Below are 15,914 nucleotides of genomic sequence, written 5' to 3' on the forward strand. Positions count from 1 at the left end.
AAGAGATCAGCGAATACTTTAAAAATCATTTAGAGAAAAACGTTGAAGAACTTCGCACATCCAAGGAAAGATGCTTTGAAAAATCCTTGGACTGTGTGAAGAAAATAAAAGCAAGTTTCGCCAACGTGGGTGCTTATTCTACCGAAGAAAACTTCATACGAGGCGACCCCGAAGGTGTTATCGAATGGATAAGTGGGGAGGCCGAGAGCTTCGAAGAAATCTTAAGTGATCGCGGGGATGTCTATGCATTTTCTGGTGCACGGGGGATTTTAGCTATTTTGGAGAAGGCAGGATGTGATCACATCAAGACAATGGCCCAGGCCGAAGCTGCCTTCTCCGCAGACGACACGAAGGATCCTTCAGCTGAAGCAACCTTGATGAGCGGAAAGTTCTATAATGATGTCTGGGTGAATGGTGGCCGAGAGATGGCTCATGAAATTATAAAGAAGAGTGAAAAAGACACCCATGACGCCCGGATAGAAGCGAGACAAGTTGAAGAAGCTGCAGAGCGCGAAAAACGTATAGGTAATATCTTTTGGTATTCAGCTTCGGCATTTTGTTTTTGTGGCTTCGGACTAATTAATTTTTCCCACTTCAGCTGAATTACCCCTCCACCGGAACCGTTCGATCCCCTGGCCGATCCAGAGACGAAGGAAGCACTAGAGATCATTAATATGGCTGAATCTATTGTTGACGAAGTCGTCAATAAACTGCTAAATGAAGTTGCGGAGAAAATCCTGAAAGAAGACTAGCACTTATTGTAAAAACATTTTTAAATAGTCAATGTAAGAGATACTAGAATGGACATTGTGCTTTTATTGTAACGGAGCTGTGTATATCTTTGTATCTAATATATAAGTTATTTGAAATTTATTTCTTTGTGATGCATGAAACTTTATATACATACCGTTTTTGAGCCTTCGGCGAAAAAACACCTTCTCTTATTTTCATGCTTCGTAAAGAAAAAGATCCATGCTTCGTGAAAATATCCATGCTTCGTAAACAAGGGATCCCCTCTTTTGTAACAGAGCTGATGAAGCTGTATTTTTCAACTTACTTTGTGCCTTAGCACATTTTCATTTTTACAAAGCATTCTTCGAAGATCGACTTCGTATTCAATTCGTGTCATTGGTGCGAAATGATGTATGATGTGATGCTATGCGGGGTGATGTGATGATATGATGCAAAAATGTCGCTAATGCCGAAGACACACACCCACACGCCCACACTGAAACACACAATCTTTGCGTGCCCTTAGGAACGACTGGAATCTCTTTGCCATTTCTTTTTCGGCTTCACCATTTATTTTTTGGTGTAAGTTCTGCATCCCCTTAGGAACGTCTTTTGAACTTCTTCGCCTTCTATTTCAGCGGTATAAGTTCTGCATCCCCTTAGGAACGTCTTTTGAACTTCTTCGCCTTATATTTCGGCGGTATTTGGCTCTGCATTCCCTTTGGAACAACTTTTGAGCAGAAAACTTACACTGCGCTCCCTTAGGAACGACATTTTTGTAGCTTCGGCAAAACTTACGCTGCGCTCCCTTAGGAACGACTTTTTTTGCAGTTTTGGCAATTCTTAGCTCTGCATTCCCTTTGGAACGACTTTTGAGCTTCGGCAATTTTTGAGCTTCGTAAGTTTGTGAAGAAGATATATTTCATTCTGATAGAAGAAAAATTATTACAAGGAATTAAAACTAGATTTACATTGCTTGTTCCTTATTGAAAAACAAAATGACATAGATCATAAAAGTATTTCACAGGTAGGATATCGCTCAATAAATGTGTTTTGATTCTGGCACAGTACTGTTGACTGTGCGAGCTTCGGATTCCTCCCTGAATTCACGTTGTTGTTGGGAGACCAAGCGCGGACCATCCGGCCCCAGGCACGGACCGTCCGGTCGGTGAAGAACCGAAAAACCCGAAGGTGACGGGTTCGAAAAAATGAATTATAGCGTCCTCGCGGACCGTCTGGGATGCACGACCGAATCGTCTGCGACTGCCTTTATCTGATATCTGACGATGCATTAAATGCTATATAGCCGTTGATATAGCCGTTACTGTTGACCGTTGCAATTTCAACCGTTGATGTGCAGGGGCAGACCGTCCGGACCAGGGGCGCGGACCGTCCGCAGTCGGCAGAAAAGGAGCAACGGCTAGGAAGTGGTTGAGGGCTATAAATACAACCCCAACCACCTCCATTCACTTCACCCAAGCATTCCAATCCTTCACATTCATTACAAGAGCTAGCAATCAATTCCAAGACACAATCAAAGCTTCCAATCTCTCCAACTTCCACAATTGAGACAAGTGATCATTAGAGATTAGCAACTTGAGAGAGAGAGTGATCCATGTGATATTTGTCGCTCTTGTTGCTTGGCTTTTGCAATCGTGCTTTCTTCTTCCCCATTCTTGTTCTTCAAGCACTTGTAATCAAAGCAAGAAACACCAAGTTGTGGTGGTCCTTGTAAGGGGTCTAAGTGACCCGTTTGATTAAGGAGAAAGCTCACTCGGTCTAAGTGACCGTTTGAGAGAGGGAAAGGGTTGAAAGAGACCCGGTCTTTGTGACCACCTCAACGGGGACTAGGTTTGCAAGAACCGAACCTCGGTAAAACAAATCACTGTGTCATCTACTTCATTTGCCTTGATTTGTTTTTCACCCTCTCTTTTAGAATCAGTTTTATTTCTAACGCTAACCCTGGCTTGTAGTTGTTCTTTAAGTTTGTAAATTTCAGTTTCTGCCTATTCACCCCCCTCTAGGCGACTTTCAGCCGTCGGTAAGGTCCGTCCCAATAGCTTCGCCTTGATCTTCCTGTTGCTTAGCATGTGTCAGAGGTAGATTGGGAGCATCAGAGCGCCTGGCGCATCCTACTCCGGTGAGCACCGCCACATTGCTTGAGGACTTGTTCGGTTACACCAATCCAGAAGGGGATTGGAGGGGATTTAAACCCCTCCAATCCCCCTCTAGATTGGTGTAACCGAACATGCCCTGAGCAGGCACCACCGGGGTGCCATAGGGAAAGGGGAACACACTAGGACCGTTGGATTCAGAACCGATGGTTCCGAATAGATCAATAGGATTCCGGTTCGGTTGATGTAATCCAGTCCACAGATGGTTGATCGTGCGGCTCAGTTAGAGTCACGTGTGAGCAAGCCAGGGAAAGTTCCACAAATTCAGGTGTTACTCATCTTTTCTTCTCTCCCTTAAACCCCTTATTTCTTCTTTATTTTAGAGGGAGGGTTATTGTCTCAGTTGGAGTTGTACTTATTTTCCTTTTCAAGAGATAAAACCTTAAAGTATCTATATGGTGTTGCATCATGTTGAACCCTAATTTTTCCCTTGTGTGATGCATATACTTGTGATGATCTCTATTAAATTTGTGGTATGTTTGAGCTTGGATTCAAAGGAAAAAGGAAAAGGTGAATGAAATCTCTACTACTCTATAAGGACGCAAGGATGGCGTCCACCACGGCTCCACCCGACATCGCAGCAATCCCCCGCCCCGCTCTCCTCTCCCTGCACCGAGGCCGCAATCCCCGCCGCGCCCCCGCTCTCCTCGCCCCCAGATCTTGCCCGCGTCTGTCCCCGCCGCCCCGCTCTCCTCTCCCTGCACCGAGGCCGCAATCCCCGCCGCGCCCCCGCTCTCCTCGCCCCTAGATCTTGCCAGCGTCTGTCCCCAGATCTTATCCCTTCCAGCATCCCCAGCCTGACGAAGGAATTCAAGCTCCAGCAACGTCAGGATCCAACACCACCATGGTCACGGGAAAGAAGAGGACGTTCGTGCTCTACCCGTCGCTGGGCGTGGGCCACCTGATCCCGATGGTGGAGCTGGCCAAGCACCTCTTGCGCCACGTCCACATCGCGCTCATCGCCGTGGCCAACCCGCCGGACACCGACGCCGTGTCGGCCGCCGCGGTGGAGCGCCTCGCGGCGGCCAACCCGGCCATCGCGTTCCGCCTCCTGCCGGTCCCGGCCAGCCCGGACGCCGGCGCGGACTGGGTGAAGCGCGACCTGGACACGCTCCGGCTCGCCAACCCCGTGCTCCGGGACTTCCTGCTCCGGTCCCAGCCCGCCGCCGCGCTCATCCTCGACATGTTCTGCGTCGACGCGCTCGACGTCGCGACGGAGCTCGGCGTCCCGGCCTACTTCTTCTTCGCCTCCGCGGCGGGGGACCTCGCCATGTTCCTCAACCTGCCGTACCTCTACCCCACCCTGCCGCCGTTCAGGGACATGGGCGAGGCGCTGGTGCGCTGCCCCGGCATGCCGCCGGTCCGGGCGATGGACATGCCGCTGACGGTGCAAGACAGGGACAGCGACTGGACCAAGGTCCGGATGTACCAGTTCCGCCGCATCCCGGAGGGGAGGGGCGTGCTGGTCAACAGCTTCGCGTGGCTGGAGCCCAGGGCACTGAGAGCGCTCGGCGACGGCGTCTGCGTGCCCGGCCGCTCGACGCCGAGGGTCTTCTGCGTCGGGCCACTGGTCAACGACGGCAGCAGCACGACGGGGAGCGGCGGGAGGCACGAGTGCCTGGCGTGGTTGGACGCGCAGCCCAAGCGGAGCGTCGTGTTCCTCTGCTTCGGCAGCAAGGACGCTTGTTCGGTACTGATTGCATTGTTCTTATATCACCAGTTCTATTGAACGGATGGAAGCTTTTTTGTTCGGGTATTGTCACGATCTATAGACGGATGAAGTAAAATATTTCTAGAGTATGTGTGTTCGTGTAATTGTGTATTTAAGTCATGCCATTGTTCTTGGGAAGGCACATGTGAAAAAATTGACTTTCACAACTAACAAGCTTATATAAATCTAATTTCAAAATGGTTCGTACAACATTTATTCACGGGAACGGAGATAAGGAGCTGTAAGTATTCTCAGACTCATTATTCTAATTCCACTTCTAATTCCACGTGAATGGGAGTAGATTAGGGTGGACTTTGACTTCTATAGATTTAAATCGACTCAATACCATCCAGTATAGAACTAATTTACACCATAAATCATCTTAATCTATGTGGATTGAGGTGAATAAGAGCCTTAATCTATGTGGATCGAGTGAACGTATAGAATTAATTTACATCATAAATTATCTTAATCTATGTGGATTGAGACGAATAAGAGCCTTAATCTATACGGTTCCGTTGCAACGTACGAGCACTCACCTAGTTCAGAAATAAAAGAAAAAGGAAAGGAGCATAGAAACCCTCCCCCTCGGCCTTTCGGCCGAACCAACGCACTCTGCCCGCGCCAGCTCTCCCCTCTCTCTCGCTGGCAGCTGGGCTCGCCCTATCGGCACCACATCGCTCACTTGCTCGCACGCCTGCTCTCCTCTCTGTCTCTATGCCGTGGGTTCTTCCTGTTAGTGCTGCCCCGCTCGGCCGCGCACCCGCTCCCTCTCTCTGCTCGGTGGGCTCCACCTTAGAGTGGCCCCGCGCGTGCACACAACCGCCTCCCTCGCTCCTCGCGCATGCGCGCCGAGAACGGTGGCCCACGCCGCCTCCAGCGAAACCGCCGCTCCTGACCCCTTTTGGAACCTCTACGCACGGCCACTCCTCCCCCAGCCTCATTTCTCTCGCCAAAACCGATCTCGCCATCACCCCGAGCTCACCGGAGCTCCCCCTTGCCGAGTCGCTCACGCCCTGGATTCCCCACGGCGAGGTCGCCCCGCCGTTCTTGACCGTGGTTCGCCACAGACACACGAAGCTCTGCCCCTGTCGAGCTTCACCCGAGGTAAGCTCGTCGACTAATCTTTCTTTTCTCTCTCCCCCGTTCTCCCTTCTCCGTCATGTAGTCACCGATGATGACCGACGACGGCGTTGCACCATTAGGCCATGATCCTTCGGTCGACCACTGCGGCCCCATGTTCCCCGTTTCCCCGGAGCGCCGCCGGAGAGCCACCGGGGGTCCTCCCTGATCCCATGCATGCTCGGCCAGAGGAGGAAGGCGACCCTAACGGATGGGCCCGGTCAGGCAGCCTCCTCATGTCGGTCCTCCCTTTTACTTTTCTGGGTCATGGACACCCGGCCCCACTCGACAGCCACGCCAGCCCCCTCACTTTTCCTTTTCTAGGTCACCGACCGGCGCACCCCGCCCGTCAGCGCAGCCCTGCCTGGACCACTGACCGCTGGGCCCGGCCGATCAGTCCCCTCGCTAGCACCCGAGCCGATGACCCCTGGTCCCCACGTGTCGGTCGCATGCACGCTCCGCGCCCACGCGCCTGCCCCCACCGGTTCTAATCTCGGTAGTGGATCCAAGATCCGATGGACGAGGGAGCCTGATACCCCTTTGCCCACGTTCTTAACTAAAGAGCCCCCTGGGTTCCTGGAAATAAACCCATCGTTCTCTTTCCTTTCACCCGAGCCCCTGGAACCTTGCGGTTAGGCCCTCATATCTTTACTTAATCAGAAAAATGTGTTTAAATTAGTGTTTTAAATCCCAAAACTTGTAAAATTCATAACTTTGTCATATGAACTCCAAATTAGGTGCTTCAAATTGCATTTTGTTCATTTTTTGTCTATCTATTGAAAATAAAGTCATCCGCTGTTTTGATATCTCAATTTATAGTTGATCCCTAGTTTAAAGATGATGCTATTGGAGCCTTAATAGAAATAAAATGAGGATAGGAAACCCTAACAAATGTTCAAATACTCAAGTTTATAGGCTTAACACTATCTAATGAGTAATCCCATCACTGAACTAAATATATTTGAGCAAGTGTTATAAAAACATAGACTTGGTTAGTGAATAATGAACCACTCTATGTAGTGATGTACCCTAGCTTAGGGAACACCTCCTTGTCTGTCCCTTTCTGTTGAACCTATGATTACTCTACTGCAATTGTTTGGTGTATTGTTCTTTTGTTATTTCCCCAAGTGTGTTGAATGAGTGATTGCTTTGTGTAGACAACGAGTGGTCCATGTTTCTCGAGGGAGTTGCAGGAGAAGTCCCTGAGCAACAACTTGGTGAAGGCAAGTATCCTCTAACCTATTATATCCTATTCACTTTATAATTCATGCTCCCAGATACTATGACCAACCTAAGGATTTACTAGTTTCTGCTTATCGTGTCCTTGATTACCTTTTTGGGATTTGGCTATTATGATCAATATCATTCTAGTGCTTTTACTTTAATCAAAGAACATGATGTGAATTACTTTATGAAACGATGTTTTGTTCTGGATATGATGATGAACATCTGACACTAAAGGGGAATCGGGTTGTTTCTCAAGTACCTCTCCGTAAGGACCTGTTCTTTTGATGACCACCTGCGAAAACAGTACAACCATGAGGGTGGTTTGGGACGTCCTTAGCTGATTAATTAGAGGAACTTGAGGTGTAGTCTGCTTCGCCGTTGTGCCGTCAATGGGGTCCGGGCACATTACTTGCTCTGCCGAGGCTGGGAGCCGAGGTTCTTTCATTTTTCTTTTGTTAGTCACCCCTTCTGTGGAGAGAAGTATTGTGTTTATCAAAATGGAGGAACCTAACGGGCGACTATGACCTCTAGGGAATATTTGTAAAAGCTACATAGTGAAACTTTACCGACTCACCTTGGGAGTGTTTAAGGGTCACTACAACCCGAGGCAAAAGGGATCACAGATCATGGGTAAAGTGTGCAACCTCTACAGAGGGTTAGAAACTAGTATATCAGTCATGCTCACGGTTATGAGTAGCATTGTGAGCTCCTTTGATTAGAGATACTCAGGATACATTTAAGATGGTGGTTTAATGATGATGATTATAATTATGGATTATTGTATATCATCTCTGAGGGGGTGCGTTTTGGGATAATAACTTGGGGTTAATGCTAAAACTAGGCTTCTACTAACAATAAATTCCTGGCGAACTAAAAGCAACTGCTTTGAGCTTCACCTCACATAAAGCTAGCCAACTTTAGCCAAACGGGTCATTTACTGAGTACGTTGATGTGTACTCACCCTTGCGTAAACACAAAACACCAGGTTGTCCCCATTGTAACCCCTACTCAGAAGAATATGAATGCCATGTGGAGGACTTTCATGAGTTCTAGGACTTCGAGGAGTTCTAGATTAGATAAGCGGCAAACCCCCGGCCAGCTGCCTGTGAAGGCCTTGTTGTTACTACGTTTTGCTTTAACACTTTGATTACTGTTTAAGTTAATGACTATGTGGATATCTCTGACATCATGTTATTATTCGAGCACTATGCAATGATGTTCAGTGTTCCAAAACCTGGTGTGACATAAGTGGTGTTGGGGACTTGTTCTCAAATGCTATGAATTAAGAACAAGGCAACACAAAATGTTAATAATTATATACCTTCGTCCTTCGAAGCATTATCTCCTTCAGGATATAATGATCTTCAGACGAACGTTATGGAGGACGTACCTTCATCATTTCAACATTTAATAATGAGAGCAGAAACATATGAGACACGGAAAACAACATGAATAATCATATGACATTATCAATATCACTTTCTTATATTATTAAGAATTAACACAAGCAATAATGAATTGCATTTATACCTTCGGCTTGACAGAAGGCAAAAGTCCAGACGTGACGTACGAATGAATACCAGTCAGCGTGAACAATATGGTGTTACTGTTCATCTATTTATAGACACAGGACGTAGCCTGTGTAGAATTACAATCATGCCCCTGACATTTACTATTGACTTAGGGAGAATCTACTGAGGACTAAACAACCTTTTCCCCTTTAAGTCGGTTCCATTCTCCACCACTGAGCCGAAGCTCTTCTACAAGTGGCTTCGGAACTGGTTTATTCTTCTCCCGAGCCGTGCTTCTCACATCATGTACAACTTCATCCCATGTCCAAAGGTTCTTGTACACGTAGTATACTTGGGGAACATGTTAGTTGTGTGTTTGAGGACCTTCGAAGGACGAAGGCCCCCAACAGTAGCCCCTCGCAGTGTTAATTTGTTATAATAACGAATTTAGACTACGACGTGAACGAAGGCTTAAGCCGAAGGTTCAAAAAACACCTTCCCTTCGCTAGAATAGCGACAATCAATGACAAGCGGGACCCGCCAAGTTGCAAGGCTCTAGGCGTATAAATATGAACCCACAACAACGGCATTTGATGCGCTATTTCTGCTATTTGCGTTATTTTCTCAAATTTCTAGCTTTTGCTCAATAGCTCTCGCTTGATTTTTCAAGTTTTTAGAGCTTCAGTTTAAAGACGTGTTTTGCTCTATGTCTGGGGAGAAGAAGATGACTGAGGAAAGGAAGATGACTGAGGAAGAGAAGCTTTATAAAGAGAAGAAAGCTGTAGATCCTTTTATTTCTAGGTTTTACGAATCCATGGCAAAGACGAACACAGAAAAAATTACAAGAGAAATACTAGCGAATCTATCTGAAGATTCTGACGACAATGATGAGTATGATGCAGAAAGTGGGGACGAAGATTCTGAAGATCGGCCGTGGCGACCAAGCCATACCATCTTCGGAAAATCAACTATCAAACAAAGTCACGTTGATGCTATGAGAGGAAGATACTTCCGCGACATGACTATTGTGAGGGTTGGAGGAGACAGCTCTGCTCCTGCTCCTAAAGTAAATGAGGTGGTTATCTACCGAAGCTTTTTGAAAGCAGGGCTTCGGTTCCCGTTGAGCAGGTTCTTGGTTGAAGTGCTAAAGACGCTTCAAATCTTTCTTCATCAACTTACCCCTGAAGCAATAATCAGGATGGGTTTGTTTGTTTGGGCTGTAAGAAGCCAAGGATTGGAACCAGGCGCGAAGTGTTTTTGCAGCATGCATGAACTTCTGTACGAGGCGAAGGCCACCGGGAAGGAGCAGTATCACAACAACTTCGGTTGTTACGGATTCGTTGCACGATCCAATGCAAGCCATCCAGTTCCCACATTCCGAAAGAGATGGCCTGGGGCCTAGATAAGAATGGTTTTATGTCAAGAATGATCTGGTTGAAAGAGAAGACATTAAGGAAATCATCCAACGCCCTATCTGGTCTCGCTTCGGCCTCCGGAGGCCGAAGGTGACAATCGATCAGAATGACGAAGCATGCCAGAAGGCTTTTAGCAACGTTTGTGCCTTCATTGGCACAAGGGATATAGTTCAAGAGCACATAGCGTACAAAATATGGCCACTTGTAGAATACTGGGATATGTCGAAGGATACTACTTCCGAGTCAACTGAAGGTGGGTTGGTTCGATTGAAATACACCTTCAGGTTCAGAGACCGGTTTGATGAGCCAAATGATGATTGGCTAAAAAGTATTGAGGTTATCAGCGACGAACTACTTGGAGCATATAGCGGGGCCGAAGATGATGCCTTGTCCGCAGCCTTAGGGGGCCGAGGGAAGAAAAGATGAAACAGAGTATTTGATGCCATTGGCTTCGTATACCCTGATTATCACTACCCGCTGCAAAGGCAAGGGAAGAAAAAAAACTATCGCTTCAGCCATTACTGATGTGCCGAAGGGCAAGAAGATGAAGGTACTGACCCACCGGCCGTGATACATTGAACCGGCCGTGGTGCCTGAATTTGGCGAGGGAACTTCTTCTACTGCCGAAGTAAAACAAGCTACTCCGATTGTGCAGAGCGCCGAAGAGGCCATTGTAGTGCCGAAGGTGCCTACAGTTAGGCCAGCCGAAGCTGAGGATGATAAGGCCGAAGAGCCACAGGTGGAAAATAGTGAAAATGCCAGAAATTTTAAGTCCTCCAGCAGAGGCAAAATTTCTGAAAGTGCAGAAAGCTCCCGCCGCAACTCCCAAGAGGAGAAGGATGGCCAATGTGCTAGACGTTGTCTTGGAGACCGCAAAGGCCTTGAGCCCTGGTCCTATTAAGAAAATTGCTCAAGCTGCTAAAGTCCAAGCCGAGGCCGAAGCTGAGCCTGCAGCGCCTATTGAGACGAAGGTCGTCCCGCCTAAAGATAAAACTGATCAATAGGCTTCAGATGCTGGCATGGCAGAAAGGCAAGACGCGGCAGAAAGGGCAAAATCTCCTGCCCCCGAAGCCACTGTCGAGGATGTTGGTTATATTTATCGTCATGCTTCGGGGAAAAAGTTGTCCGAAGAAGAATTTCTAGAAGCTAGACACTATGCGCGAAAATTGAAATATCCGAAGGGAGCTTTAGTGTTTAACGGCACTAACATTGACGACTTCCTATACTGTCTCCCAGACAACAAAGAAATATCTGTTTGCCGGGAGATAGCTAAGAGTATGGGATTTTCGAAACTTGAAGAAGGTCTTCCGGTTCTGTCGAAAGATGAACTTGCTGATAGCCTCACGTACAATAGCATAAAGGTAAAAAAGTTAACTTTGAAGTTGGAAACGAAGTATTTTATTGTCATACTCAATTCTTTCTTCTTTTTTACAGGGCTTGATTCTTAGTAATGCCTTGAGGGCACAAAAGAATGCTGAAGACGAGAGTTGTACCATAGCACTCAACAACCTTCATTCAAAGGTGATTGAGTTGAGAAACGGAGGCTTGGAAAAAGATAAAATTTTGATTTCATTGGTAGATAAAGTGAAAGAAGATGAAGCTAACTACCATGCTAAGATCGAAGCCCAAAAAACCGAGATTGAAGATCTTCGAAGGCAATTGGCTGAAGCTAATGAAAAATGCGCGCTTGCACATGCCAACCAAGAGATTAGTGAATACTGGAAAAATAAGCTAGAGAAAAATGTTGAAGAACTTCGCGAATCCAAGGAAAAGTGTTTTGAAAAATCCTTGGATTGCGTGAAGAAATTAAAAACTAGCTTCTCCAAAGTGGGCGCCTACTCTTCTAAAGAAAATTTTATCCGAGGCGACCCCGAAGGTGTTATTGAATGGATATGTGGAGAAGCTGAAGCCTTCGAAGAAATACTGAATGACCACGGGGACATCTGCGCCTTCTCCTGAGCTCGAGGAATTGCAACTATCCTGGAGAAGGCTGGCTGTGATCATGCTAAGACTATAACTCAGGCCGAAGCTGCCTTCTCTATTGATGCCACGAAGGACCCTTCAGCCGAAGCAACTTTAGCAGGCGGAAAATTCTACTCTGATGTCTGGGTAAACGGTGGCCGAGAGTTGGCCCACAAAATTATAAAAAAGAATGAGAAAGACACCCACGACGCCCGGGAAAAAGCAAAGCAAGCTGAAGAGGCTGCTGAGCGTGAAAGGCACATAGGTATTGTTTTTTATTTTTTAGCTTCAGTACTTGCTTCGAGGCTTCGTATTAACAATTTTCCTACTACAGCTGAAATATCCCCACCACCGGAGCCGTACGATCCCCTAGCTGATCCAGAGATGAAGGAATCATTTGACATCATAAGCATGGCTGAATCCATTATTGACGAAGTCGTCAATAAATTACTGAACAAAGTTGCGGAGAAAGTTCTTAGAGAGGAATAGGTTTTATTGTAAAAACATTTTGAAAAGCTTGATGTATAGAACAAATGAAGGAAGATTAGACCTCTTTTGTAACAAAACTATGTGATGTTTGAAGTATGTAATATTGAATCAAATATGTAGACTGTTGTAATTTATTTCTTTGCGATGCATGAAACATACTCACATACCTTTTTTAGCCTTTGGCGAAAAAGAACACCTTCCCTTCTTTTCATGCTTCGTAAAGAAAGAAACCCCTTCTAGGGCAAATCTGATTATTACCCGAAGCTTGCTTCGTGCCTTGGCACATTTTTATTCAATCGAAGTATTTCTGAAGATTTGCTTCGTATTCAGTCTCTTCTGTTGATGCGGTATGATGTGATGCTATGCTAAATGATGCGATGGTATAATGCAATATGATGATGCTTTAACACCCACACTTACGCCCACACTGATACACGAAAGACTCTGCATCCCCTTGGGAACGTCTTTTGAGTCTAAGCTCTGCATCCCCTTGGGAACGTCTTTTGAGCTTCTTCACCTTCTATTTCGGTGGTATAAGTTCTGCATCCCCTTAGGAACGTCTTTTGAACTTCTTCACCTTATATTTCCGCGGCATTTGGCTCTGCATCCCCTTTGGAACAACTTTTGAGCAGAAAACATACACTGCGCTCCTTTAGGAACGACTTTTTGTAGCTTCGTCAATTTTGGCTCTGCATTCCCTTAGGAACGAATTTTGAGCAGAAAACTTACTTCCGTGCTCCCTTAGGAACGACTTTTTGTAGCTTCGTCAATTTTGGCTCTGCATTCCTTTAGGAACAACTTTTGAGCTTCAAATTTTAGGAGTCTTCTTTCAAGCTTCGTAAATCCATAAAAAAGATATATTTCATTCTGGTGTAAGCAAAATTATTACAAGAAATTGAGACTGAGTTTTTCATTACTTATTTCTTATACAAAAAGTAAGAATGGCATAAAAGATAACAATGCTACAGAGGTAGGATATCTCTCAGTAAATGTGCTTCGATTCTGGTACAGTGCTGTTGACTGTACGAGCTTCGGACTCTTCCCTGAAGTCACGTTGCTGTTGAGGGTGTTGGTGCCCTTCTGGCTGCTGGCTTTGAGTATGAGCAGGTGGCTAAGACTGGGCATATTACCCGCTACCCGATACCCGAACCCGAAAAACCCAGACCCGGACCCGAAATACCCGAACCCGTGGTACCCGAAGTCTAATCCGGATAGTAAATGCTATTACCCAAAATTAGTTTGGGTATTTCGGGTAGTAGCACCCGGTACCCGAAGTACCCATATTAGTACTGCACACCGTGGCGGTCTGGCCGTCTGGTCATCTGGTGGAGTGGAGAAGTGGGCCTTGCCGCCTTGGGCTTGGACTGGACATGATCACGTGCACATGCCATGGCCCATGATCTGATGATCCCACCAAGTCAAGTAGTCAACACTGCACGTCCGCACACCAAGCCAATTAGCCAAGCTGCCAAAGTGCCCAGGCGGCAAGGCGCGACGCTGCAAAACCTAGAAGTAGCTAGCCGCCACCCGCCACCACAAGACACCTTTCTCCATTATTCTAGTGATCCAGTCCCTCGTCCTCGGTGGCGCATGGTGGACTGGTGGTGCCCGAGGCAGCGGCCGAACCAGACGTCGGCTGCTTCTTCAATCTTCACCAATCATCACTCATCAGGTCGCTGGTTCTTTTCTTGTTTCTTCTTCAATTATTCACCACGCTGGTTCACCTAACCCAAGTACCCAACTACCGACCGATGCAATGCAGTTTGTTTCACTAAATGAATGTCAAAATAGTCACGCAGTGGATGGCTGGATGCAATGCAGTGGAAGCATCCTTGAAACAGAGAGTACCACTTGAGAAACCTTGCGGTTGGCAGGCATCTTTGACTGGATACAATTCCTTGGGTCAGGAGGACGTCAGGTCATCAGTCTTTGCCCGTGTGGATTTTAGCTAGGCTTCCAGGAAATGCACGAGATATCCTCACAAAAGAATAACCGGAAATGCGTGATACAATTCATGTGATCTTTTCGTGCCAGGACTGATCAAGACTGGGTGTCTGGACTATAAATAAGACTGGAAAAATTCAGACAAGAGACAAGCTGTGCTTTTATATATTTCGGGTAAATTGGGTATACCCGAACCCGAACCCGAACCCGAACTTGCGGGTACCCGAACTTACGGGTAGCGTTTTTTCTTGGCTGCTATCGGGTACCAATTTCCATTACCTGAATTTAATAAAACCCGAACTACCCGACCCGAATTAAACGGGTAACCCGAACGCCCAGTCTTACAGGTGGCAAAGGTGGTGGCAGTGGAAGCTGAGACCAGGAAGCTTGTGAATGGCTTGCCGAAGCAACAGAAGCTGCAGGTTGGTTGCCCACATATTCTGGTATGCAAGGAGAGTAGCACGAAGCAGTGTGTAAAACCTGCTTCGGCTGGTTTTGCCGACCTTCTGCTTCAGCAATCTCTTTTTGCTTATGAATAGTAATTTGGCACATTCTTGTAGTGTGACCCTTGTCTTCACCACAGAACAAGCAATAAATTTTCCTGGGCTGATCCCCATATCTTCCTCCGAAGCTCCTGCCACCTCTGCCCCTTGGAGCTGGCGACCTGAAAGAGCTCTGCTGCTGCCCTAAAGATTGTGAGCTTTGTTGTGGCCTCTGAAGCTGACTTCCTCTATCGTCATTCTGACTGGAGCTATGAATAGATCTGACGTGCCTAGGGTGAATCCTTCCTCCGAAGCCCCTAGTCATCTCAGAAAACATATAAGCTTCCTCCCTTCTTTGGCGGAAATCATTGTCGGCCTGGATGTACTCATCCATTTTCTGAAGCAGCTTCTCCAGATTCTGGGGGGTTTCCTAGCAAAATATTGAGTCGTAGGCCCTGGTCGAAGGCCCTTGATCATGGCCTTAATGATGATTTCATTATACACTATGGGCGCTTGTGCTCTGAGACGTAAGAACCTTCGGACATACGCATGAAGGTACTCCTCATGGTCTTGTGTACACTGGAACAAGGCCTGAGCAGTGACTGGCTTCGTCTGAAACCCTTGAAAACTAGTGACCAGCATGTCCTTAAGCTTCTGCCATGACGTGATTGTCCCTGGCCGGAGAGAAGAGTACCATGTCTGGGCCACACTTCGAACTGCCATGATGAAGGACTTTGCCATGACAGCGGCGTTGCCTCCATATGAGGATATTGTTGCCTCATAGCTCATCAAGAATTGCTTTAGGTCCGAGTGCCCATCGTATATGGGTAACTGGGGTGGCTTGTAGGATTGTGGCCATGGAATAGCCTGCAATTCTGCTGCTAAGGGAGAAGCATCATCAAAAGTAAAGCTACCATGATGAAAATCATTGTACCATTCATCTTCGTTGAATGTGCCCTCTTGGTGAAGCTCCCTATGTTGGGGCCTTTGGTCATGATCATCTTGGGTAAGATGACGGATTTCTTCAGCAGCTTCGTCTATCTTCTTCTGAAGGTCGGCCAGCCGGGCCATCTTCTCCTTTTTCCTTTGCACCTACTGATGAATGATTTCTAGGTTCCTGATCTCCTGGTCCAGCTCCTCCTCCT

The 15,914-nt window shown here is 46.9% G+C and overlaps 1 protein-coding gene across 1 annotated transcript; it reads left to right on the plus strand.

Annotated features, from left to right (window-relative positions):
• The first annotated feature begins 3,655 nt into the window (after positions 1–3,655).
• Positions 3,656–4,778, plus strand: LOC103635745 (anthocyanidin 5,3-O-glucosyltransferase). Its single transcript, XM_008658123.2, has one exon. It carries the CDS (start codon positions 3,751–3,753, stop codon positions 4,633–4,635), a length of 885 nt encoding a protein of 294 aa, XP_008656345.1. The 5' UTR covers positions 3,656–3,750; the 3' UTR covers positions 4,636–4,778.
• Positions 4,779–15,914: the final 11,136 nt, after the last annotated feature.

The sequence above is a fragment of the Zea mays genome, chromosome 8 (assembly GCF_902167145.1).
Source record: "Zea mays cultivar B73 chromosome 8, Zm-B73-REFERENCE-NAM-5.0, whole genome shotgun sequence".
Classification (NCBI taxonomy): Eukaryota; Viridiplantae; Streptophyta; class Magnoliopsida; order Poales; family Poaceae; genus Zea; species Zea mays.

Excerpts from the sequence above, each read along its gene's own strand:
- LOC103635745 (XM_008658123.2), top strand. The coding sequence starts at position 3,751 with ATGGTCACGGGAAAGAAGAGGACGTTCGTGCTCTACCCGTCGCTGGGC.